This window comes from Podarcis gaigeae (genome assembly GCF_964106915.1).
Source record: "Podarcis gaigeae genome assembly, chromosome: 9".
NCBI lineage: Eukaryota > Metazoa > Chordata > Lepidosauria > Squamata > Lacertidae > Podarcis > Podarcis gaigeae.
Window position 1 is genome coordinate 40,229,888 of NC_139685.1, and position 23,881 is coordinate 40,253,768.

At 44.9% G+C, this 23,881-nt stretch overlaps 2 protein-coding genes across 3 annotated transcripts in view; one reads left to right on the forward strand and one right to left on the reverse strand.

Moving 5' to 3' along the window:
- Positions 1–23,881, reverse strand: part of TLR2 (toll like receptor 2) — a 102,102-nt gene that overhangs the window by 67,034 nt on the left and 11,187 nt on the right. Inside the window, exons 1-2 of one of the 2 annotated variants that reach the window (XR_014568065.1) lie at positions 21,159–21,594; positions 18,880–19,323 (exon numbers count right to left, since the gene is read on the reverse strand). The gene's annotated coding sequence lies outside the window, so the exon portion shown is untranslated. Of the gene's footprint in view, positions 1–18,879; positions 19,324–21,158; positions 21,595–23,881 lie in introns of those variants that run through there. The other variant, XR_014568064.1, reaches the window with a different exon arrangement.
- On the forward strand, positions 7,695–14,781 carry SFRP2 (secreted frizzled related protein 2). The gene is made up of 3 exons (XM_083754752.1): positions 7,695–8,484; positions 10,851–10,931; positions 13,318–14,781. The coding sequence occupies exons 1-3, from the start codon at positions 7,986–7,988 to the stop codon at positions 13,620–13,622; spliced, it is 885 nt and encodes a 294-aa protein (XP_083610878.1). The 5' UTR covers positions 7,695–7,985; the 3' UTR covers positions 13,623–14,781.

A 23,881-nucleotide genomic window follows, 5' to 3' on the forward strand; every position in this document is an offset into this window, starting at 1 on the left:
GGGTTTAAAGGTAAAGGGACCCCTGACCATTAGGTCCAGTCGTGACCGACTCTGGGGTTGTGGTGCTCATCTCACTTTATTGGCCAAGGGAGCTGGTGTACAGCTTCCGGGTCATGTGGCCAGCATGACTAAGCCACTTCTGGAGAACCAGAGCAGCGCACGGAAACGCTGTTTACCTTTCCGCTGGAGCGGTACCTATTTATCTACTTGCACTTTGACGTGCTTTCGAACTGCTAGGTTGGCAGGAGCAGGGACCGAGCAACGGGAGCTCACCCTGTTGCGGGGATTCGAACTGCCAACCTTCTGATTGGCAAGTCCTAGGCTCTGTGGTTTAACCCACAGCGCCATCCGCATCCTTGCCAATGGGGTTTACTCCCTAGTAAATACAATTACGATTGCTGTGCTTTTTATGAAGATATATTTAACAGCTACTGTTATGGAAAATATTTTTCTTCATAACCTCTCATTTTGCTTAATTGACCAAAAGGTTGCAAGCAAGCTTTACCTGAATTGGCCCCAAATTAAAAGGCAAAGTGGGGAGGAAGGCAGAGGATGACTTGCCCTTTAAAGAGGATACATTTCAACTTCCAAACCCCCTGTTCACATGAATCCATGCAGAGAATAGTGCCTTCTCCACCTCTTTGCACATCTGCCCACCATAGGAAAGGGAGGAACTACTTCCTCTTTGGAAAACACAGGACTACCACATTCTGGATTGGGTTCACATTTCCTCTTTGTGAAGAATAAGTGAGAACCATTTATAAAGGTGTGCAAGTGAAGCATCTCTACTAAACGCTCCATAGGGTCGTGGAAGTTCTTTTCCCATTACAGCTCACAGCGAGGTAATATTTACATAGACAATCCTTAATAAGATCCAAGTCAATTTGTAGGCACCTAAAGAAGCTGATGAAGTCATTACCAAGCTTGAATGCACACAGGAAGCGGTAAGCAACAAATGTTTCCTGACGGATGGGACTCTGTGCCATTAGCAGCTTATGGTTCTGTGAAGCACAAGGTGTGCATTTATAAGGAACCAGTGAAGGGTGGCTTATTAAGTCAAATGGGACACTGCTGTGCCAATTTCAGCCAGCTCCCATCTGCCTGCCTTCTTACAAACAGTCCACAAGGTGACCCTGGCTGACAGCTTCCTCTTCCTCTGTTTCAGTGTTGCTCTTGTAGAACTCAGCAGGGAGGATGATGGGACAAAACTAGAATTGGCTCCAACTATCATTGTCTCTAAGGGACGTGGGTGGCACTGTGGGTTAAAACACAGAGCCCAGGATTTGCCGATCAGAAGGTCGGCGGTTCGAATCCCCGCAACAGGGTGAGCTCCCATTGCTCGGACCCTGCTCCTGCCAACCTAGCAGTTCGAAAGCACATCAAAGTGCAAGTAGATAAATAGGTACCTCTCTGGCTGGAAGGTAAATGGTGTTTCCATGTGCTGCTCTGGTTCACCAGAAGCGGCTTAGTCATGCTGGCCACATGACCTGGAAGCTGTACGCCAGCTCCCTTGGCCAATAAAGCGAGATGAGCGCCACAACCCCAGAGTCGGTCATGACTGGACCTAATGGTCAGGGGTCCCTCTACCCTTCACCTTTTTATCATTGTCTCTTTTGCCCTAGCAGTCCCAATGGACACTGCATGTAATGGTGGAGCATGTAATATTTGGTGTAGTGGTTGAAGTGGACCTGGGAGACCAGGGTTAAAACCACACCTGGCCATGAAGCTCACTGGATGACCTTGGGCAAGTCAATGGCTAACCTGCCTCACAGGGTTGTTGTGGGGATTAAGGGAGGGGTGGGGAGCCATGTACCCCACATTGAGCTCCTTGGGGGGGGGGATATAAATGCAATAAATAATAATAACAACAGGACTGGACTTCTACAGATTCTCACCTCATTCCCCCCCCCACCCTACTTCTAAGGAGCCTTTAAAAAAATGCATTAGCTTAATGATTTCCCGCTCTGGAGGGTAGGATTCAAACCAATGGGCAAGTTACAAGAAAGGAGTTTGACCTAACTTTCTGAGTTTTGACAGTGGAATGGTCTCCCTCCTGAGGTTCTGGCCTCTCCTTCCTTGGAGGTTTCTAAGCAGAGGTTGGGTGGCCACCTGTCATGGATGCTTTAGCTGAGATTCCTGCATTGCAGGGGGTTGGAATAGATGACCTTTGGGGTCTCCTCCAACTCTAGCATTCTATGATTAATGTATTTTAGGATGCATGCCTACCTCCTAGGAGTAACTCTCATTAAACACAGTGGGACTTACTTCTGAGTAGCACAGATAGGATTGTTCTGTTGCTGATTTATGTTGCCCTGCGGGCCCAAAAATGACTTCATGCTTACCTTAGTTTAAGGGTTTAAAGTGGCTTAACTATGTATGCCACCTTTACAAATTTACAGCAGCTTAAGAGATTATGGACTCTTGTAAAGTCATAATAAGGCAGCTTTAACGGTCATTATGTTGTAAGGCTTTGTTCTGTTTTGTGCTCGTTTTAAAATTCCCCTAATACATTCAGTTTAAAACCACGGGTCAATGTAATGAAGGGCAAAGGCTGAAGTGTCCACATTAATCAACTCACATGGAAATACCCAGCCTGCGAGTGCTTGCTCATGTTCTAAAATATCCAAGAAAGTCTCATTTGAAATTGTTGAGTGGATTCCAGTGAAAGGCACTTACACAATCATAGTTTGTTCAAGAAGCCCAAACAGAAAACTTGTGTGCTTTCCTGTGTGTGTATTTCTTTTTTTCAATGCAGCTTTCCATTGAAAAAAAAACTAATTCTGTCCTTTGCCTCTGCTGCTACTGGCCCTTTTTGTATTGACTTTGCTTTCTTATCTGACAGCAATAAATTTCCACTAGGGTAGAAAACCAACTAAGCCAGTGACCCCTATTCCCCATGGCTTCCAGACAATGGAGAGGGGACCTTGCAGACACTCCAGCGGTTTCTAAGCCTCATTTGTGCACATTTTCATTCAGCAGTTTGGACTGTGTGCAATTAGAGAGAGTCTCTGTTTAAAGGGACCTCATGGGGTCACAACAGATCACTGGAGCAATAAATTACTGGTTCTTCAGAAGCAGAGGGAGCGTGGAAATTATGGGAGGGAGGTGGAGGGAGGTGAAAGGGTAAATGCAATAGAACTGAATGTAAGAATCTGACTCTTGAATGAAGAAATCAGCAGCCTTGTAAATATCAGCACTTTGGACAATGATGGCTATAGCAGAAGCTGCCAATTGGTTTGCTTACATTTAGGAAGTCTATGGTCAAGTCATTGCCTTCTACGTAAAAGTAACTGCTGAGAAAAGGCCTGTAATGTTTTGCTCTGAAGAAGCAGGCAACAATCACTGCATCAAAGTGTGCTTAAATGCAAGCCTACCCAGATAGGAAGTCACCAGTCAAAGAAAAGCAAGTTCGCAGAATAAATGCAACATTATGCTGCAGAACCACATTTCTGTGCTCAGCTCCAACTGATCTGTGAATAACTACCAACAGTTCCCTTTCCTACTCATCTCACCTTAGGCTGGCTGGCAGTCCCCTGCTTACCAGAGACTGAAATGCATGAGCCAGGTTGCTATGGCTTCCTGGTGCTGCTCAGTGTTTAAAATTGCTGCAGGTTGTATCCGTGATAGCCTGGTTCACACACTGCATTGTTACCCTGTCCATACACATCAGAACACATCTTGGTTTTTAAAGAGAGCTATGATGGCAACCTTAGGTTAAATTAAGACCAGGTAACACACATTTTTATTCAGTCAGGCAACTAAGTATCATATTCATATCCCATGCTTAACATACCCCAAAACAACAGATAGTTGTGTTGGTTCATAGTGAAACATTATAGTCAACAGTAGGGTGCCACGGAAAATTGTACCAAAATGTCATAAAATAGTACCAAGCCATCTGTTTCTCTCTCTCCCCATCCTAGCCTGATGAGGAGTTCTGGAGAACTTGAAGACTTGCTCGCTATTGATTGGCCCTAATAAATATTCCACTCTTCTCTGGATTAATGTCTCCAACAGCTGCAACCCTAACTGTTCACAGAGAGTACAAAGCCACGTTGATTGAACTCAATGGGATTTATGATTGCAAGCTAAATATATGATTTGATGATCGGGCGAGCAATATGATGTGTGTATTATTTATTACATTTATATCCCAACTTTCTTCTGTCAAGGAATCCAAGGCATTATGGAACATCTAATGAAAATCATATGAGGAAAAGGTCCTCCTAACAGAAAGGGAAATGCAGACAAACTGGTTGCTTGTTATCCTCTAAAAGTCAGCACTAGGCAAACCGTAGGAGCAATGCCTTGCTGTGCTTCATAGGGGTTAGGGCCTCCCAGAGCTCCTTTGGCCAAGCCAAGAAGGGCTCTGGAGGATGGAGCGTCCTCTAGTGTGTTCAGTACACAGTGGGAAAATGCAGCCAAGGGCCATAAATATCTCATTAGTTTCATTCCCAATAAAGCGTGAAATGATGGCTCTTTATTGGAGTGAGCGCATGGAGCAGAAGGAGAGGAGAGCTGGGTCAAGCCATGGAGGAGAAGGAGGACAGGAAGGACTTGCTGGGGAAGGAATCACTTGGCAGAGACCTCCCTTCTCTTCAGAAGCCCTTTCCATCTTGTCCTACAATATGGATACCTGTGGCATCCATGTTGCTGCTCTCTGGGCTCTCAACCCAATCCTGTGGACCCAAGCCGCCATCCCCCCCCCCCGAGTTACAGTTTCCAGCACCCTTAACAAGCTTCCCAGGATGCTTTGGGGAAAGTCACGTGCATTGAATGTGCTTTTAATGTATGGTGTGAATCTGAGCATAATAACATAAGAAGGGCGGCTGGATCAGGCCAATGGCCCAACTAGTCCAGCAGCCTGTTTTCACAGGTTTCAACCAGATGCCTGTGGGAAATCCACTAGCAGGACCCGAATGCCACAACATTCTCCCCTCCGGCAGTTTTAAAGAACTGGTATTCAGAAGTATTACTGTCTCTTGACTATGAAGACATAGCATAACCATCATGGCAAGTAGCCATCAATAGACTTATCCTCCATGAATTTATCTAATCCTCTTTGAAAGCCATCCAGGTTGTTGGTCCACTCTCTTTTGTCTACTCTGTGATAATCTATTGTGTGATACTCCACAGTACAGTGGTACCTTGGTTGTTGAACGGCTTGGCTCCCAAACAAATCAGCTCCTGAATGCCGCAAACCCAGAAGTGTTCCGGTTTGCGAACGTTTTTTGGAAGCCGAACTTCTGACGCGGCTTCCGTGGCTTCTGCTTGAGTGCAGAAAGCTCCTGCAGCCAATCAGAAGTTGCGTCTTGGTTTTCAAATGGTTCAAGGAGTCAAATGGACTCCCAGAATGGATTAAGTTTGACAATCAAGGTGCCATTGTATACAGGAATGTGGTGACAATTCTGTAAGGTAAGAAGCTCACATGTATTTGGGGGCGAGGGGTGTTCATATTTGGCTTTGGAAATATGTTTCATGGGCAATATAAAACATTTATTACCTCACAGAACTGCTGTCACCAGTTCCCTTTCCCATGTGAAATAGTGAGGTAGAGATGGGAGGAAGAGATGACATTATGGACCACCAGATGGGCTAGGGGAAGGCAGCCCTTGGATGCAGTCTGTGCAGCCTATTCCCCAAAAGCCAGTTTGTGGGTACTAATCACATCTGGAACAGAATAAGGGTATTTGTAATGCCAGCTCCATGACCTGTGGGAGCTGGCATTATGCCTTTTGCATATGTTAGTTATTTTGTATGAGCCCACTACTAAAAGTCAGACATATATAACAGCACATTTATTTGCAAACATTCTGCATAGTACCAAACACAGCTTCCTCATCTGTGTACACAGGAACCTTTGAACAATATCAATGGTCCTTCTGGTCTAAAGCTAAGCTACCTTTTAGAAAAGCTTTATATACTGGTGTGCTATTGCTCCTCTCCTATTCTTTAAAATTGATGGTCCTGAAACACAATTTCACTTATAAAGGCTGAAACGCAATACCAGTTTTAAAAAGGGAAACTGGAGCCTTGTGCAAAATCTAATCCTATTCTTAGAATCATTTCGTGGAAACAAGAAAAAATAAATCTTGAAGCCATCCTAATAAAGCAGAACTTGTGAAATCCCTTTACTAGAAAATGTCATTTGATATCAAACCCTCCTTGGTATCTCTACAAAGGGGCAAATATGTTAAAGGGCAGGTGCCCCCAACTTAACCCTTAGCTTGGTCTATTTCTTAACAAGGAATTTCTTATCTTCATTGTTGTGAGAAAAAGAGAACTGGAGAGATATAGCAGGAAACAGAAAGGGAGAAAGAGAGATGCAAAATTGATCTGGCAACTTGTTTGCTGCTTAGGTAAAGGTAAAGGGACCCCTGACCATTAGGTCCAGTCGTGACCAACTCTGGGGTTGTGGCGCTCATCTCGCTTTATTGGCTGAGGGAGCCAGTGTACAGCTTCCGGGTCATGTGGCCAGCATGACTAAGCCGCTTCTGGTGAACCGGAACAGCGCACGGAAACACTGTTTACCTTCCCGCCAGAGGCCTGTTAATCTACTTGCACTTTGATGTGCTTTCAAACTGCTAGGTTGGCAGGAGCAGGGACCGAACAACGGGAGCTCACCACATCACAGGGATCTGAACTGCCAACCTTCTGATTAGCAAGTCCTAGGCTCTGTGGTTTAACCCACAGTACCACCCGCTTCCCGTTTGTTGCTTAGATGTGTTTTATTTAACAACAGATTTCATTTTTGGTTGCATGACTAAGCTGCTTCTGGCGAACCAGAGCAGTGCACAGAAACACCGTTTACCTTCCTGCCAGAGCGGTACCTATTTATCTACTTGCACTTTGACGTGCTTTCGAACTGCTAGGTTGGCAGGAGCTGGGACCGAGCAACGGGAGCTCACCCCATCACGAGGATTTGAACCGCTGACCTTCTGATCAGCAAGCCCTAGGCTCTGTGGTTTAGAGTCGACCACAAGTGTTTACGCATGCACTAATCAAATGTAAAAAACTCAAGCTACGCATGCATGCCTTTGGTATGGGAAGGCGAAAATTTATAAAAGTTTTATGAATCATATCCTTAGGAAGAACCTGCATAGAGTTTGGGAGAAATATAAAAATCTGCTGGAAAGGAAAACACCTTTATGTCATGGTGTGGGAAAAGTGGGGGAATGTGCTTTTCTTCCTTTCTAGTAATACTAGAAACCAAGTCATCCCATGAAGTTAAATATTGGAGGATTCTGGGCAGACAAAAAGAGATACTTCTCCACGGGCCACATAGTTAAACTGCAGAATGTGCTGCTCGAGGATGTAGTAATAACAGCCTCCAATTTAGGTTCCTTCGAGATAGTGGGTGAATAATGGAAGCAGGTCATTCAGATACTACAAATTACTTTTAGGTAACGGTGGTGGTGGTGGTTGTTTTTGAAAAATAAACTTTTCAGGTTTTTTACTGAAACAGTTTATCTTGGGGAGTGCATTTGCCATTCCGCCTCATGAAACCAGCTCAGCTCGCCTTAGTTTAAACACCCGCACGCACGCGCGTCCCGAAACATTTTCTGCGAGTTTTCTCGCCAGAAAGACCAACCACGAGGGGAGAGACCACGGGGGGACGACGACCCCCCCCCAGCTAGTCGCGGCCAATCCCTGCCGGCAGATTGTCAGACGGCTCCGCCCAACGGGCCCCTCTCGATTTGCATAAGAAAACTGCCAGAAAGCTCCGCTGCGCTTCGCGTCTGGGGTCAGTGTGGCCGTCGGCGCGGGCAAGGAGCGCTTTGCAAAAGCTGCATGCAGCCTGCGGGAAGCTGAGCTTTGCGCGCGCTCTTCCCTCCTCTGCACCCCTCTCTCTCTTTCCCTCTTTCTGCCTTTTTGCAGCCTTCGGATACCCGCCCCGCCCCAGCCTCCTGGATCCCCAGAAGAGCGGACCCTTTTGAAAGCAGGCCCACCCCTGCAGCCTCCAGATTCCTCTCCCCGGACCCGCGATGCAGCGTCGCGCCCTTTTCCTGTGCCTGCTGGCGCTCGCCACGCCTTGCATCGGCTCGGCGCGGGGTCTCTTCCTGTTCGGGCAGCCCGAGTTCTCCTACAAGCGCTCCAACTGCAAGCCCATCCCGACGTCGCTGCAGCTGTGCCGGGGCATCGAGTACCCCAACATGCGGCTGCCCAACCTGCTGGGCCACGAGACCATGCAGGAGGTGCTGGAGCAAGCGGGCGCCTGGATCCCGCTGGTGCAGAAGCAGTGCCACCCGGACACGAGGAAGTTCCTCTGCTCGCTCTTCGCGCCCGTCTGCATCGACGACCTGGACGAGACCATCCAGCCCTGCCACTCGCTGTGCGAGCAAGTCAAGGACAGCTGCGCGCCCGTCATGTCCGCCTTCGGCTTCCCGTGGCCGGACATGCTGGACTGTAGCCGCTTCCCGCAGGACAACGACCTGTGCATCCCGCCGGCCAGCAGCGAGCACGTCCTGCCGACTCCCAGAGAAGGTAAGAGGGCGCCTGCGGGCACCAGTACTGCGAGCAGGGCGAGCGCAAGGACGGAGCTTGCTCGATGGGGAGCGCGCGCTAGGCACGCCTGCGGGAAGCAGATTCCCGACGGCGACCGTGGGCATTTCCAATGGGCTCCTCGTCACATTTCCTAGGAGATAAGCGCCACTGAAAACAGGGGGACTTACTGAGTGAATAACCGTGCAGAGGAATGCTTCGAAAGTCTCTCTGGGAGGGAAGGATTGGCTACCCCTGGATGAAGTGCATAATTGGAAGTAATTCCGTTGAGTTCAGTGGCATTACTCCGAAGTGAATGTGCCCAGGGACTGCAACCAAGCAGTCTGACTTGGGGACAAATCGCAGTGCGTTGACTTGGGTTTTCGCCCAGGTGAGCATGAATCAGATTGCAGGCTTAAGCTGCCAACCTGAGGATTACCCCAAAGTAAGTGCCATTGATGTCAGTAGACTCCCCTGGATGGATAAGAATGTTTAGGGGTGAATTGCTTGCCCTCCCTTTTTTTTTTAAGGAAGAAGGTATCAAAAGTAGCAAAGCCACATAATAAAAGCCCTCTTCTTATCAAATATCTCAGCTTTAATAAATGGCATCTTTTTTGGAAGGGAAGAATCAGAGCCTCCTATAGCACAATGGAACTCTTACTTTTCAACATCCAGGGTTCTACTATAGATGTGCTTTGATCACTCCAGAACCTCAGATGTTTTCAGACAATCACAGCACCAAACAATGATTCAGTGGATGCCCCTTACTCCAGAAAACTACAGTTTAACAAAGCAAACACCACAGGTTTACAATTTTCCAAGGTCTGAAATGCTCAGTGCAGTCCTAAGCACAGTTAATAAGAATGAAGCCAAGCTGAATTCATTGAGACTTACAGTGGGATCTTAAATATGTATACTCAGAAATAAATGACTTTGAGTTCAGTGGGGCTTGCTCCTGGGTAAGTGGGTATAGAATTCCACAGTTAAGCTTATAGTATGCTTAGTGTGTAACTGTCAGGGTGCAAATAGGTTTTTTCAAATCTACAACTGCAGATTTGTTCCTTCAGAGAAAGTCCCATAATTTGCATAGTAAGCATGCTTATAGGATTACAGTCTTAGACCTGATGAACTTCAGTGCACTCTTAATAGCCCAGTCCATGTTCACATGGAAGTAAATTTCATTTAATGAGAGTGGGCTTACTCACAAGTTGCATTAGTCACAATACTCTGTAACTGTAATATCAAACATCATATTCAACCCATTAGCCCATGCTCAGAGCAAACCCACTGAAACTGGCTTAAGTAAGCTCATTGATTGCAATGAGTCTCATCTAAATATGACTTAGTTGGACGTCCTGCTGCTCAGGTTGTCCTATTTAAACTGGCTAGCATTGTTTAAAACTGTTATGGAGGTTTGCATTTTGTTTAACTGATGGCTTCTCTCCCCCCCCCCCCCACTGATAAGAATATGGAGAGGGAACATACTAAACAAATTTGTTGATAAAGGAATCAAATACAAAGAGTGTCATAGTCATGACTTCTCATTTTAAATAAATAAATCAAATGCTTTCAGCCACAGTTTAGATGGTTTTAATTAGCTAGGTGGGGGGAAGGGGGGGAGGGTGACACTTTCCCAAGTTTTTAAATAAAGGAGAGAAAAGAAGAGGGCAGATTTCTGAAGCAAACCCATCAGGGAAACCTTGTGTATTGTATTGTCACTCTCCTTTCCTCCACTCAATGCCCCCCATCAAGGCATTGATTTCTTTTCCTCCTGGGAGAGCCTAAGGATGGTTGCGGGGGGGGGGGGGGGAGCTTTAATCTCCTTCACATCCATCGCCTTTTCAATATCCCATTGAGCCTTCTCACTGAATTTGCAAGATATTTCTTTAGCATGACTGTTTAGTTTTCTTTCAGCTATTATTTCTAAATTAAAACAAAATGCTTTTACTCTTTTAAGCTCAGAATACACTATAAGCTGTCCCTGTAGCTTCTGACAAAGGCATTGAGGGCTATAACATCTTGCTTTCTGCTGTTTTTCCCCTTTGTATTTCACAGGGTCTTCCCTCTTGCCTTAAAATTCGTTCAACGCAGCTGATGTGCAGAGCAATCCTATGTATTGCTTTGCTTGGAAGTAAGTCCCACTGTGTTCAGTGTGGCTTACTCGCCAGATATTCAGCGCTGGATCACAACTTTATGGGTTTGGGAGCTGATTTATGGAACTGGTTCAAGAATAAGGCAGAATCTGGCGGCCACAGCTGCATATATAGATATATAAGGAGCATACTTTGTTTCCAAACGCCACCTGCTGTTCTGTTTTGAACATCTCTGCTGAAGATTTCTTTTCTTTCTTTAAATATATTTCATTCTAGCACCAAAAGTTTGTGATGCCTGCAAAAGCAAGAACGAGGATGACAATGAGATTGTGGAAAACCTCTGCAAAAATGACTTTGGTAAGTTGTTGTTGTTTAAAGTCACTCTAATTAAAAATGGGGAAGAGTTGTCGTACTGTCTGCCATGATAACCAGGCAGTTTTGCAAGACACATATGGAACCGGCATTTAGCTTTCTTCAGAATCAAGTAGATTCAGGCATTGGTATTAGCAATGGGACGATTAAAGCCGGTTAGGATAAGTAGTGCCAATAGGATAGCAGGCTTCCAAGTTGTTAAGAGTTCTGCCTTTGAATAAACATGGCAGCCATGTTTCGCTTCTTATTAACAAGATGAATGTCAGTGTGGCTTAGTACCTGTGTAGTGTCAGCATCTGTTAATTGAAAGCTATGGAGGAAGACAAACTGCGTGAGGTCCCTATTGGTAGCAGTCAAGCTCTCAACATCAGCAGCAGTGGATAGATCTATCCCTACCACGTGCCTCATTTTCCTCCTTCCCTGCATAGGAGCAACTAGCAGACATTCTCTTATGTGGAAGAAAGTAGTGGGGCCCCTATTAAGGTAGAAGCTCCTCCTCCTCCACTCCTTTTACATTTTGCATAATATACTTTGTCCCATGGCAGTCAATAGAGATCAGATTGATTTTCTGTGGCTTCTACCTTCGTCGAACTATTGTTGCATCTTCATCTGTATAGTCCCACCCTAGGTCCCATAGCCTGGTCATTGTTGAATGACAGATCACAGCAACAACACATAAAATATTTCTGTATTTTAAAAATCATCTGCAGTAATGCTGGAGCATCGCAGCATCTTCTGTAGATATGCATGGCATTCTCTACCATGTGTACCAAAGGCAACATAAAAATTTAAAGTATATTCCGCATATACTTTGCTGACGGTTGCTTGTTTGCTACACCGATACTCATGGATGGATGCAACTGGGAGCCTTTCAAAGTAGACCCAGGCAGCAGAGCTGTGCTGAGGACCTTGGCTCCATTCTGTTTCCCTTCTGATCCTTCTGCAAGGGGAGGGGGGTGAATGGGAGGGGAGGCTGAACTCCTGTCCTGCTGTGAATCTGAGAGCATCAGGCTTTATCCTCTCCAGTTCCCATCTTCTCATGGAGAGGGAGGGAGGGAATGCTGAGCACCCAGTCTGATGGGAACGAAGTCAGAAAGGGATTCCTCCTGACTTGGATTATTGGGCGGTGAGAAAGCTGAAAAGATGTGAGAGGGGGCTGAGGTTCGTCCTCATTTGTTTCCAAACCACCTGGTCTTTATGGCATTTCTGACATGCAAAGTGCTTTACAGATCTTAACGTCCATCCCCAAGAGTCATGGCAAAGCCTTTGCATTCCAGAGTTGTTCTTTTTTAAAAGTTTCTTCAGAAAACCCAGCATGCCATGAACTGCTTTGGCGGATGCAGATTGAGAATGGCAGCACTGAGGTGAGATGGGTGGCATATCCTTACAAGACATAAACATTTTTGGGCTGGTAATTGGAAAGGCCTCTTGAGTGAGGCAGATAACATATGAGAAAATAGTTGGCATAGAAATAAAGTTTATTATTATAAACACATGCTATAATTTTATCAGATTAGAGCTGGGAAAGCATTTGTGGTGGAATTTACAGGGATAATATTCTTATCAGAAGGGAATTGCAAAGACAGTGAGTTACTGCTTGTGTAACTAGTCTTTTAAGTTTTCATGTGGCACATCCAGTATGAGATATTCCGATAAACATTTCTTGGTGGCTTTTTTTTTGTGTGTGTGAAGCATGCTGTGTAGGTTTCTTAATGAGCCTTGTGTTCCTCCCGCCTCCTTCCAGTTATTTTTCCAAATCAAATGCAGCTGTGAAACCAATTCTCCTCCTCTTTGGCCTGTTCTTTTTTTGCATACAGCACACAAGCAATGTCGGTTCCTTACAGGTTCACCTAAGAATCTTTCTAACCTCGTAAATTAAGCCTCGAGATCTCGGCAACAGCCGCGATCAGATTCCCTATGAATCGTAGGCCTCTCCCCCGCACACACCCAAGCAGCTTTGGTGAGAAGACATTCTGCCAAGTTGAAACCTTAATGCATAATTAATGTACAAAAATGGGGGTCTTGGTTTCCCCACCCCCTCCTCCTGTGTTTGCAAACGAGAGAGAAAGAGAGAGAGAGAGAGAAAAGCTGGAGAAAAAAGGCCCACTTAGAAAAGTTTTGTTTAAAAGAGAAAGAAAGAAAGAAACACACCCCAAGGTTGATTCAAACTGAAATGACTTGCATGCCCTTGGTGGCTTTAGAAATGGAGCCACCTGCTGTCCATTCTGTCAGCCCCTGACAGTTTAATTAGCAATAGAAGACCTCCCTCCCCAGGTTCTCTTTATCTGCACTAATGGGAAAAACCTCGCTCTCTCGCTCTCTTTCTTCCTTTCAACGTGCCCCCCTCCCCGCTCCCCGTTATCCCTATTAGCCCTGAAGATAAAAGTGAAGGAGATCGCCTACATCAATGGGGACACCAAGATCACTCCGGAAACAAAGAGCAAAACCATCTACAAGCTGAATGGGGTGACAGAAAGGGATCTGAAGAAAACGGTGCTTTGGCTCAAAGGTGGCCTGCAGTGTACCTGCGACGAGATGAACGATATAAACGCACCCTACTTAGTGATGGGACAGAGGATGGCTGGCGAGCTGGTGATCACCTCCGTCAAGCGATGGCAAAAAGGTCAGCGAGCATTCAAGAGGTTCTCGCGCAGCATTCGCAAACTGCAGTGCTAGTTGCTTGCCATGTTTGGCCCTGCCTAGTCACCAGCCTCAAGTTCTTCCAAGCGCCTTGCACCTCCTGGCTTCCACTGCAAAGCACAGCAGGCATGGGTGGGAGACGAAACGTCGTTTCTTTCTTTCTTTGGGGTGGGGGAGAAGGGAGAGGAAAGGGGAACCTCCCCTCCCCAATTTTGTACATATAGTAAAACTCTCATTACAAAAAAAAACACAAAAACATGAATACTTTTTATGATTGTATTAAAGTATCTTGCTTAGAGCTAGCTATTTGCATCGGTGCAAAATGTGACTTTAATTTTGTTAATCTTTTGTTTTGGTTTTTTCCATTTTGAACAGTCCTTCAGTGCGGCTAACGTTTCTGTATAGGTTATATTACACGTTAGTTTTGTTAATCATCAAGTCCAGTTGGTCAGGTTCAGTTTTGATGCAGTGCGAAAAGGGCTCCATGAAATGATGTTGCCCTCTCTTTCTTGTGATAGATCTTCAGAAGATAGTAAAGCCCAGATATGGCTACTTTCTGGTCTATTTGAAAGGGAATCTGACAACGATGTCAAGTCACTTTCTGAGGCAAAGGAGAGCTAGGATTGCCACTTAGACACTTTTCCATTTGGGGCTACAATTCAACACAGAGTTAAAAGGATTGCTTTAAGTCCTCTGAGTTCGGTGGGCTTGCGCATAGCTTAGAGTTACAGTCCTGGAGTTTGTACTTAGTGGGGCTTACTTCTGTAAACATGCCTAGGATTGCACTATAAATCCGTGTTGAATTGTGGGCATTCTGTTTCATTTTGACCTTGAATATTGGACCACAGTTCACCCAAGATAAACATGTCCCCTATTTTTATTCACTATAGGGAAAGTACAATTGTCACATATGCTACTTATGCAGGAACTGCGTCAATAAAGGCATATTAACCATTTGCACACAGTATTTTATACAAACCTGTTAATAGTTTTAAACTGACTCAATGCACATTTTAGGAAGGTTTCTTTTTGTGCTATTTTGGTACTACTGCCTTCACAAATTAAACCTTTCCTTAGTCTAACTGTAATATAAGTAGTGGTTATTCTGAAAGAGTTGTAAAATATTACTTTAACAAACCTTGTAAATATTCCAGATAAACCTTATATTCTTGTATATAAACTTTACATCATAGTTTACCCTTTGTCTTTGTTCTTTGGGGGATCAAATGAGGCTGTAAGAAATAAGTCTTACCTCCATACTATCTAGCTATTTTTATTTTACTTGTCATACAACCAGAACTTTTTATTTATCCTCTGTCCCACCAACATTGGCCCATGAAAGCCTGCCATATTATACACGCTTGTATCCTTAGATGTAATATATCCATCCTGTTTAGATGTGAACACAGCATGGTCCCCAAATACATTAAGGTGGGTAATGTGGTAACTGTGTAAATTAAACTTCACCGGATTCTCTTACCGAAGTAGCATTTGTCCAGGATAGAATGCTTTTAAAAGATGCAGATGAAATTGTTCGGTTTGAGCTACTCCATGCACTTCCCTCAAACATACATTGAATGCTTCCCTGGCTATTTCTTTATTGCTGAAGTTCTTTTTGACTTCTAGCCCTATTCAACCTAGGACAGCCAAAACTCTGAATGATCTTCAGGACCGCAAGAAAGAGCTGACAAAGATTATGCATGAGTCATGTAGGCACAAGTCTTTTTGCACTCGCCATGTAAACATCTTCAGAAACTTGGAACAGCTCTTGTTTGGTAAAGTACACATAGATGAGGTTCTCATCAAGGTCATGCACATATACCAAGCTCTCATCAAGCCCTTTCAACATCACACACGTACTACAAAATGTTGGCTCAATCCACTGGGAAGAAATAAGTGCGCCAAAGTTATTCTGTGATGAAGTCCCAGGGCTGAAACAAAAGGGTAGATTGGGTTGTCCCCTCAACAGAGAATAAATGATGTCAGGGGTCTGAGTACACACACAGCTCCAGCTTTTCGGTTGGGTTCCACAGCTCAGCACAGAGAAACATTGCATATAGCAGCTATTAGTGTGCACAACAATCATGCCTTGCCATTACAGAATGCTAATAGAACAAAACACCCACGGTTCAATAATATTACAATGTTGGAGCACATCTCTTGTTATCCCTGGCCATTCCTAGAGATCACCGAATTGTAAAGTTGGAAGGGACCTTGGCAGGCATCTATTCCAACCCCCTGCAATGCAGGAGTCTTTTGCCCAATGTGGGGCTCAAACCCAAGACCCTGAGATTGAGAGTCTCGTGCTCTACCAACTGAGCTATCCCAGGCAATGCTGGCTGGGGCTGATAGGAGCTAGAGTCCAGGGCCAAAGGTCTTCTCTACCCTGTTTTAATTTCTTCCCCCAAAAAAGGGATATAACAAGCTTTTGAGGAGACTGTCCCGTGTTCCACAATGATACACTTTATTATATTGATTATACACTGTTCTTTTCATTCACTGACGCTTTAAAAAGAATATTGGTTTCCAGCACAGTTATAGCTGTGGTTTAGATGGCAACCAGAGTTGTTCTCTTGACTTTAAATACAGGTTAGACAGTGGACAGCTACCTTCACTTTAAGCCTAAATTACCCTGCTTTGCTGTGAACCTATGAAACACTGCCTGGGGATCCTTTTTTGTTTTGGAGTAAGGTTAATTGCAACACACACTACTTAACCTCATTTCATAAGGTATGGGCTTTGTTTAAGTCATTATTTAAAAGATTTTAAAAAATGTCTCCAAAGATGTTTAAATATATAAATATGTAAAATGGTTTAAAATATTGCACTAAAGATTTAAGAACCATGGGCTTTCCGGTGGAACTTCCGAGTAGAAATAATCCTTGCCCAATAGGTAGATACTCTTTTCACAGAGCATACCCCGCCACATGCATATCCCATTATTTGGGTACAGCTTCCAAGAAATGAGATTCCAAGCCAGTAAATCTCATACGGTGACTAGGTCATGGGAAGCTGGTGATTAGGTCGCCACCCTGTCAGAAGTGAGCACCCAGAAACAAAGCTACACAAAGCGTTAAATCGACGGGTGATTTCCAGGTCACAGGGTGTCACAGACAAAACAGGTTCTGAGCAAGGCCAAAGGACAACCGGCGGAACTCTTAATAAAGTCTGCAAAGCCCTGCATGAGGACGCTTTCTCTCCCATTGCCAAATCTAGTGAAGAATCCAGAAGTGGGCAATTAGCATTAGGCCACACAACTCAATTACCCTGCAGCGATGCCGATCTTGCAAAATACCAGCCGATATCAAAACGCAGCACCGAAGTTCCAGCACATAATAGCCTTGCAAGACGGTTAATCTGCATATGAGGGTAAAGTGCATTGTGTTCACTTCGTCAAATCTTGGCTTTCTGTCCCAGGCTTAGATCCACTATTTAGCTATTAAGCTTTTGAAGTGGGGTAGCAGCCAGATGTGTCTGAAGGCTTTTCAAGTTTCAGTTTAGTTACGGGTAAAGAGTTAAACAATGTCCTCTCAATTAGATCTTCAAGGGGCCAGATTAACCATCATTTGTCCCTTCACCAAACCACATGCACCCTGCTGGCTGCCACTGCCCAATGCCAAGTCATTTAATTCCCTTGCTCCTGCCTGCCAGGAGCTGCTCCATTCACACCCTAGACAGCTTCCTTTCAAGGGAGCATTGCAACCACAACAGGCCCGATTGTGGAACCTCTCTTTTTGTTATTTATTTACACCACCATTTTCCCCTTATTTGGTTGTGAAAGGGAACAATGAGGGATGGAAGGTAAATGGACGGCTAAACACACTAATGCAGAAGTCATCAGCTTCTCCTGGCTCTTTGAAGTCACAAAGATGACGCACACATAAAAATGGGGGAAACTGTTTCCTGTGGCTGTACACCGCATATAGATATCATGGTGTGGGAGAGCAGCCATCTCACTCCTCTTATTAGCTTGAGCAAGACAAGCAACAGTTGCAAATGATGTTATTAACTAATCTGACACTTTAAAAACAGCCAACTGATTAACATTCAGATTAACGACTAATTTCCATGGGTCCTTTGGGACAATAACTGATGCTGGGTATCACCCCCTCTCTCCAGCTACAGGTAACTGGCTGCACACACACACCACATTTAAAGCACATGACAAGAATCTTGGGAATTGTAGTTTATCCACCGCAGTACTATAATTCCCAATACGCTTACCGAACTACGGTTCTTAGGCTTCTTTGGTGGGAAGTTGAGAGCTGTAAGCCTATGGTACGTATGTAGCCATTCTTCCATTTTTGATAGTTCAATTCCAGTTGGGGCATATAGGGGCAGAAACAAATTGTTTCAGTGGCCAGCTTTTAAACTGTTCATGGGGGGGAAATGTGTAACTCCAATGTCCATTCAAACATATGATCAAATTTAAGCAATCTGATCAGTACATGCAAATTTACACTATGACAGAGATGAATCATGCATATAAGCCATCAATCATAATTGTAAAATGAATTCAAAATTCAAAATAAAGTACAGGTGACTATCAGCTGGCGCAGGGGCTACAATGCATGGATAGCAAGTAAAGCCAAAATCACGTAAAGCCCAAACACATCAGATTCAATGTTGAGTGGGGTTGCCAAAGTCTCTTTTTTTTCTGGACACCTGCCCCTTTAAATCAAAATAAAAAATGGCCCAGCACATAAAGCTAAATGCACTTAAGTTGTGAGTTACTTGTATTCCCAGTTAGCCTAAAAAAATATTCAGTTTTTTAAAAATGGAGGAAGAATCAAAGAGACTCCTTTCCTAGGGCATCATTTGGTCTAAGGACAGACTTGGAGAACTATACTCTAGCCACGAGTGAGGGACACAAGGAAGGGTCCTGGCCAGTGTCTCTGTCTACCTTGCTTGCCTCCCTCCCTCTGCCCCTCTCAGAAGAGCTCCTTGCACCACAAAGAAAGATTGAAAACTCATACAGCCACTGCCACACACCATGATGGTGTCTTGAATCCAGCTGTGACCACTTGCCCTGTCCAATTAAAGCCAAGCAACACATAAAGGCATATTCAAATATATACACACATCTTTCACAATTCATGGCTTGGTCATGTACACAAACTGGGCATGTTGTACAGGGACCTGGCTTCAGGTACCAGGCCTGCTGGCTGCCATAAACTGGCAACCAACCAAGAAAGGGGAAGAGGATCCCGGCAAGGTGGATAGCTCTGATTAGTACACATCAGGACAGGCTGAAGATGGGGAAGGGGAGGTTGGGGGCTTAGGAGGTACTCACAGGACATCAGGGGAAGGGGGCACTTCATCCGAACCAGAGGTAGTCCCATCTCTGCAGACACTGCGGGCTCTGAGGTGTTAGGAACAGCAGGAGGTGTTCTAGGAGTTTGAGGCAGGCAAGGAAACACAGCCCAGCTCGTTAGTGGACCAGGTGGAGATCATGGGGCTTGTTAGGTCTGGGAGGAGGTTTGTGGTCACTCGGCTGGATTAAGCTCAGGGCAGGTGAGGATCATGCCTCGTCAAGCAGAGAGCTGCTTGAGCTGGGTTTGCTGGAGCAAACTTAGATGTATCAATCAAGAAAAAGGGCAGCAAGGCAGAGACTCTACATCTGTTCATCTTTCTTCCTTGATGGACCATTGATTGGTTGCTTTGAGGACTCCACTGGACTGTGACTTCGGGACTGAACCCACCCTGGATCATCTGCAAAGGCTTCACCCCATGCAAACTGTTAAGCAAAATGCAATATCGTTTTTCTATTTAAGTTTCAAGTTCAGAATCCCTGGGAATGTGTTCTGCAAATTATCCAGCAGGGGGCACTCTAAGAGCTGAATTCCTACTTTCTGGTGGGGAAAGCCACATAGCTAAAGCAAGTAAGGAGAATAGGAATTGTAATATACAATATATAGGCAGATTATAGTAACAAATCTGAACCCTACGAAAACTTAACTTCCCTAAAATTGTTAATTTATTGCACAGCATGCTGACACACTGTCTCAAGGGAGAAAGTCAAAACCATGATAGAAGCTTTCTCTCTGTTTTGCGAATGCCTGCCTGTATGATCTAGGCCTGATTTAATGGGCAAGGCTTGTATATGTTTGGTATGAAACTTGGGGTGCTCCACAGAAGTACTGTGATTTAAAAACAAAACACCAATGCACTCCCAGATATTTACCAAAGACAGACCCCATTTTTTGCTCCCTGACAAATAATAATCTTGATTTTGTTCTCCTAATGTTGGGGCCAACTAGACAATATTTTGTTGTTGTTACTTAAGCAGTAACCATAAGGGAACCCCATAGGGATGAGGACTGCATCACATACGGCAAGGGGGGGGTTATTCCCTCCCACGGGTGCTGTAGTCTCAGTGAAAACCATGCTCCCAAAAGCTGCTATTCAGTTTGGAAGGAAAAGTTCCCTTGCCTGCAGGTGCCCATTGCAATCTTGATCCACTGCATTGATCCCCCTATTTGGGGTTGCTATTTAAAAACAAAACCCAGATATGCTAAATGGTAATCTTTGCACACCGCACATGTAAAGCACACAACTTCTCCCACAGAATCCTGGGAACTGCAGTTTACCCCTCACAGAGCTACAATTCCCTGCACCCACAACAAACTACAGTTCCCAAAATTCTTGGGTTGGGAGAAGGCATGCGTTTTACTTGTATGTTGCAGTCACATACATAGTTTGGATCTTAGTTTTCCAATTGGCCCTTATCAGGATAGAATCAGCTCCAAGTCTTTAGGTGCCTGCAGATCCTCCAGTAGGTTAAGGTCCTTTGCAACTCTATGATTCTATGAGCACACATTTACAGGCTCCTCCACCTCACCCCTAGACTGCTCCTAAGCAGTATGCAACCTACCATTTTACATACTGCAGCTGCTCAGGTATATTTTGAACTACTGAGCGCACTCAACAGGAGCATGCCTTGCTAGTTTAGCTTAAAGTATGGATGAGGGCAACATCTGTTTGGCTTATATTTTAATGTGAATGTACCCAATTCAAAAATGGGACGCGGGTGGTGCTGTGGGTTAAACCACAGAGCCTAGGGCTTGCCGATCAGAAGATCGGCTGTTCAAATCCCCGCGACGGGGTGAGCTCCCATTACTCGGTCCCTGCTCCTGCCAACCTAGCAGTTCGAAAGCACATCAAGTGCAAGTAGATAAATAGGTCCAGCAGGAAGGTAAACGGTGTTTCTGTGCGCTGCTCTGGTTCGCCAGAAGTGGCTTAGTCATGCTGGCCACATGACCCAGAAGCTGTACGCCAGCTCCCTCGGCCAATAAAGCGAGATGAGTGCCGCAACCCCAGAGTCGGTCACGACTGGGCCTAATGGTCAGGGGTCCCTTTACCTTTACCCAATTCAAAAGCAATGTGTGAACCAATACACAGCTATCTTTCAGAATCTGAGCTTCTCCAAATGTTAACCACCAAAGGCTGTTTTTTGGGTCTGCTTTTTAAAAGCACCGCCTAATATCACTGGTCTCTTTTCACATCCTACCTCTTCAAAGAAAGTGCAGCAGAATTCCCTTCAGCAATAATAATAATACAAACTTAGCTTACCTTATGCCTATTTACAGACATCCTGCTTTCTGCTAGGCTGCACTGAGAACTGCTTGGTTCCAAATCCTTGGTGAGTTGTTTTTTGCACCAGATGTAAACAAAACCACAGCTCTTAAGCTGCAGTAAGCAATCAGGCCCTCTGTATTATTTAGCCGATAAATCTAACGTTGCTTTTAACTTATAACTTTTTCAATATGCACATGACCTGCAACTTGCAGAAATTACGAAACATCCCAGATCTCATCATCCAAATTGTTTAACATCCCACTTACATCACAAACCAATTTAGATGCGATGGGGAGGTGGGTGTTGCTTGTCCAAAATACCTTTGCATGCCAAATGGGCAAGACTGGCAGACTTGATGAGACCCACAGGCCAGAAGTTCTTCACCCCTGGCTTAAAGAGAAGAGAAATAAATGGAGACCAGGTCTTGCACTGTGTTTTTCTATATCAGTTTCTGGGGACCAAATGATGAGAAAGGGCCGCTGCTCTTAGGCCCTGCTTTGTGAGCCTGGCAGCATCTGACTGGCAACCTTGGAAATAGGATACTGGACTAGCTAGACCCTTGATCTATCAGGGCTCTCTCTCGGTGCTTAAGATGGAACATAAATAAGGGCAGGGATGTCCACTTGAATATAAATTGGGGGGAAGGTAAGCCCTGTCCCGCATAATCAATCACAAGACATGGCACATGCAACACCATTTGAATGACAATGCTTGTCAATTTTTTTTGGGGGGGGCCTCAAATATATTATTGGGGGGGGGAGACACAAAGGGACCTCAGCCCCCAGGAGTTGGCTTCTATGAATAAGGCCGAGAAGCCAAGTTGTGGAATTCCCTCCCAATAGAGGCGCCTCTGAGACCTTCATGAAGTCAGTCTGTCATAGGCTAATGCATCCTGGTTTTTGAACCTGAGTTATAGTTAGGAAAGCACTTCACATAAGCTTGCTTTGGGTCCCTTATGGGGAAGAGCAGGTGAGAAACCAATTCATAATAAACACACAAGTGAACAAAAGTGGAGACCTAAACAAACAAGTTTCTAAACAGAGCCAAGATGGCCGCCTCTGAGGAATGTTGTGGGTTTCTTGTGTGGAGACAGGACTGGATGATCTTGAAGGCTCTTTCCAACTCTGCGATTCTATTCTTGTCAACATTACTCACAGCAAATTAACACTGAAACCACATAAGAAAATTCTGCTTACACTTTTACAATCCTTATAAAGTTACTCTGTGTGTGTGTGTGTGTGTGTGTGTGTGTGTGTGTTCATGGCTGATTCGCTAGGGACTTATGTTGGTGTTGGGACTCCGACTTTACAAGACTCTTTAAAGCCAAATTTACAGTCAGCGCCATTGTTTTCTGTGGAGCCGTGCCAACCAATCATTTTGGCCCCAGGAGTCCAATATATTAGGATACAATTTCACCAAATGTTTACACCAGTCACAGTTGTTGCCTCATTTCCTATGGTGTTGACCTCTCTGCATAATTTCCATCATTATTACTGTTTGCCGTCTAGGGGAGGTTTTTTAAAAAATACTTTTTATTAAAGCTTTTCTTTAATGCAGGAGCAGCTAATCTGTGGCCCTCCAGATGTTGCTGAACTAGAACTCCCATCATTCCTGACCACTGGCTATCCTGGCTGAGGCTGATGGAAGTTGGGAGTTGGGAGTCTGACACCATCTGGAGAGCCAACGGTTAGCGCCCCCCCCCCCCCACTTTGAAGTACAGGAGTACTGTGAGAGCTGCTGCGTAAACAGTTTGCAATGCATTTCTACTTTTTGCACAGATTTGCAATTGTAACGGAAATGCTAAATTAAGTTACGGCTGCAAAAATAGAGAGGCCGCTTAAGCAGCTCGTTTGTTTACAAATTGATTTCTACTTTCCTCTTACAACGGTTACATCCTGTAGATGTGAGCATCACTTTTATCATAAAGCTGTGCAGGCTGGTTTTGGGGGTGTCATCACGTGTTCACAAAAATACTGCTCCTTCGCTTCTTCTTTTACAAGGAAAAGGTCAGGCAGAAAGCACAAAGTGGGCAACCATGACCAAAACTGACACCTCACTCTTTTTCAAAATGAGTGACATTTAATGGCTTGTAATAGGCAATGGCATGTTGGAAATGCAATTCTGCTTTGAAATTAATTATCTTATGATTAGCTGGCCCTCCCACCTTCACACCAGAGCCAATGCCTTAAAAGATATAGCTGCACATCCTCCATTTTATGCCTTTATGTACCCTCACTAGGGAAGTGGGTGGTCTAAACCACTAAGTCATTTGGGCTTGCCGATCAGAAGGCTGGCGGTTCGAATCCCTGTGTGCGATGGGGTTAGCTCCTGTTGCTCGGTCCCTGCTCCTGCCAACCTAGCAGTTCGAAAGCACACCAGTGCAAGTAGATAAATAGGTACCGCTGTGGCGGGAAGGTAAACAGCGTTTCCGTGCACTCTGGCTTCCATCATGGTGTTCCATTGCTCCGGAAGCGGTTTAGTCATGCTGGCCACATGACCCGGAAAGGTGTCTGTGGACTAATGCCGGCTCCTTTAGCCTGAAAGCAAGATGAGCGCCACAACCCCATAGTCGCCTTTGACTGAACTTAACTGTCCAAGGGTCCTTTACCTTACCCTTGCTAGTGATGCCTTCTGAAGCAGTTTATACTTTACATACAAAACATAAAACTATTGACATATAGAGTTGGTCCGCCACTTACACAAGAGTCTGGTTCTGG

What these genes read in the sequence shown, in the direction of transcription:
- SFRP2 (XM_083754752.1), top strand. Translation starts at nt 7,986, where the DNA reads ATGCAGCGTCGCGCCCTTTTCCTGTGCCTGCTGGCGCTCGCCACGCCT. An exon ending in CCTGCCGACTCCCAGAGAAG is followed by an intron (nt 8,485 to 10,850) that starts GTAAGAGGGCGC and finishes ATTTCATTCTAG; the next exon opens with CACCAAAAGTTTGTGATGCC. An exon ending in CCTCTGCAAAAATGACTTTG is followed by an intron (nt 10,932 to 13,317) that starts GTAAGTTGTTGT and finishes TATCCCTATTAG; the next exon opens with CCCTGAAGATAAAAGTGAAG.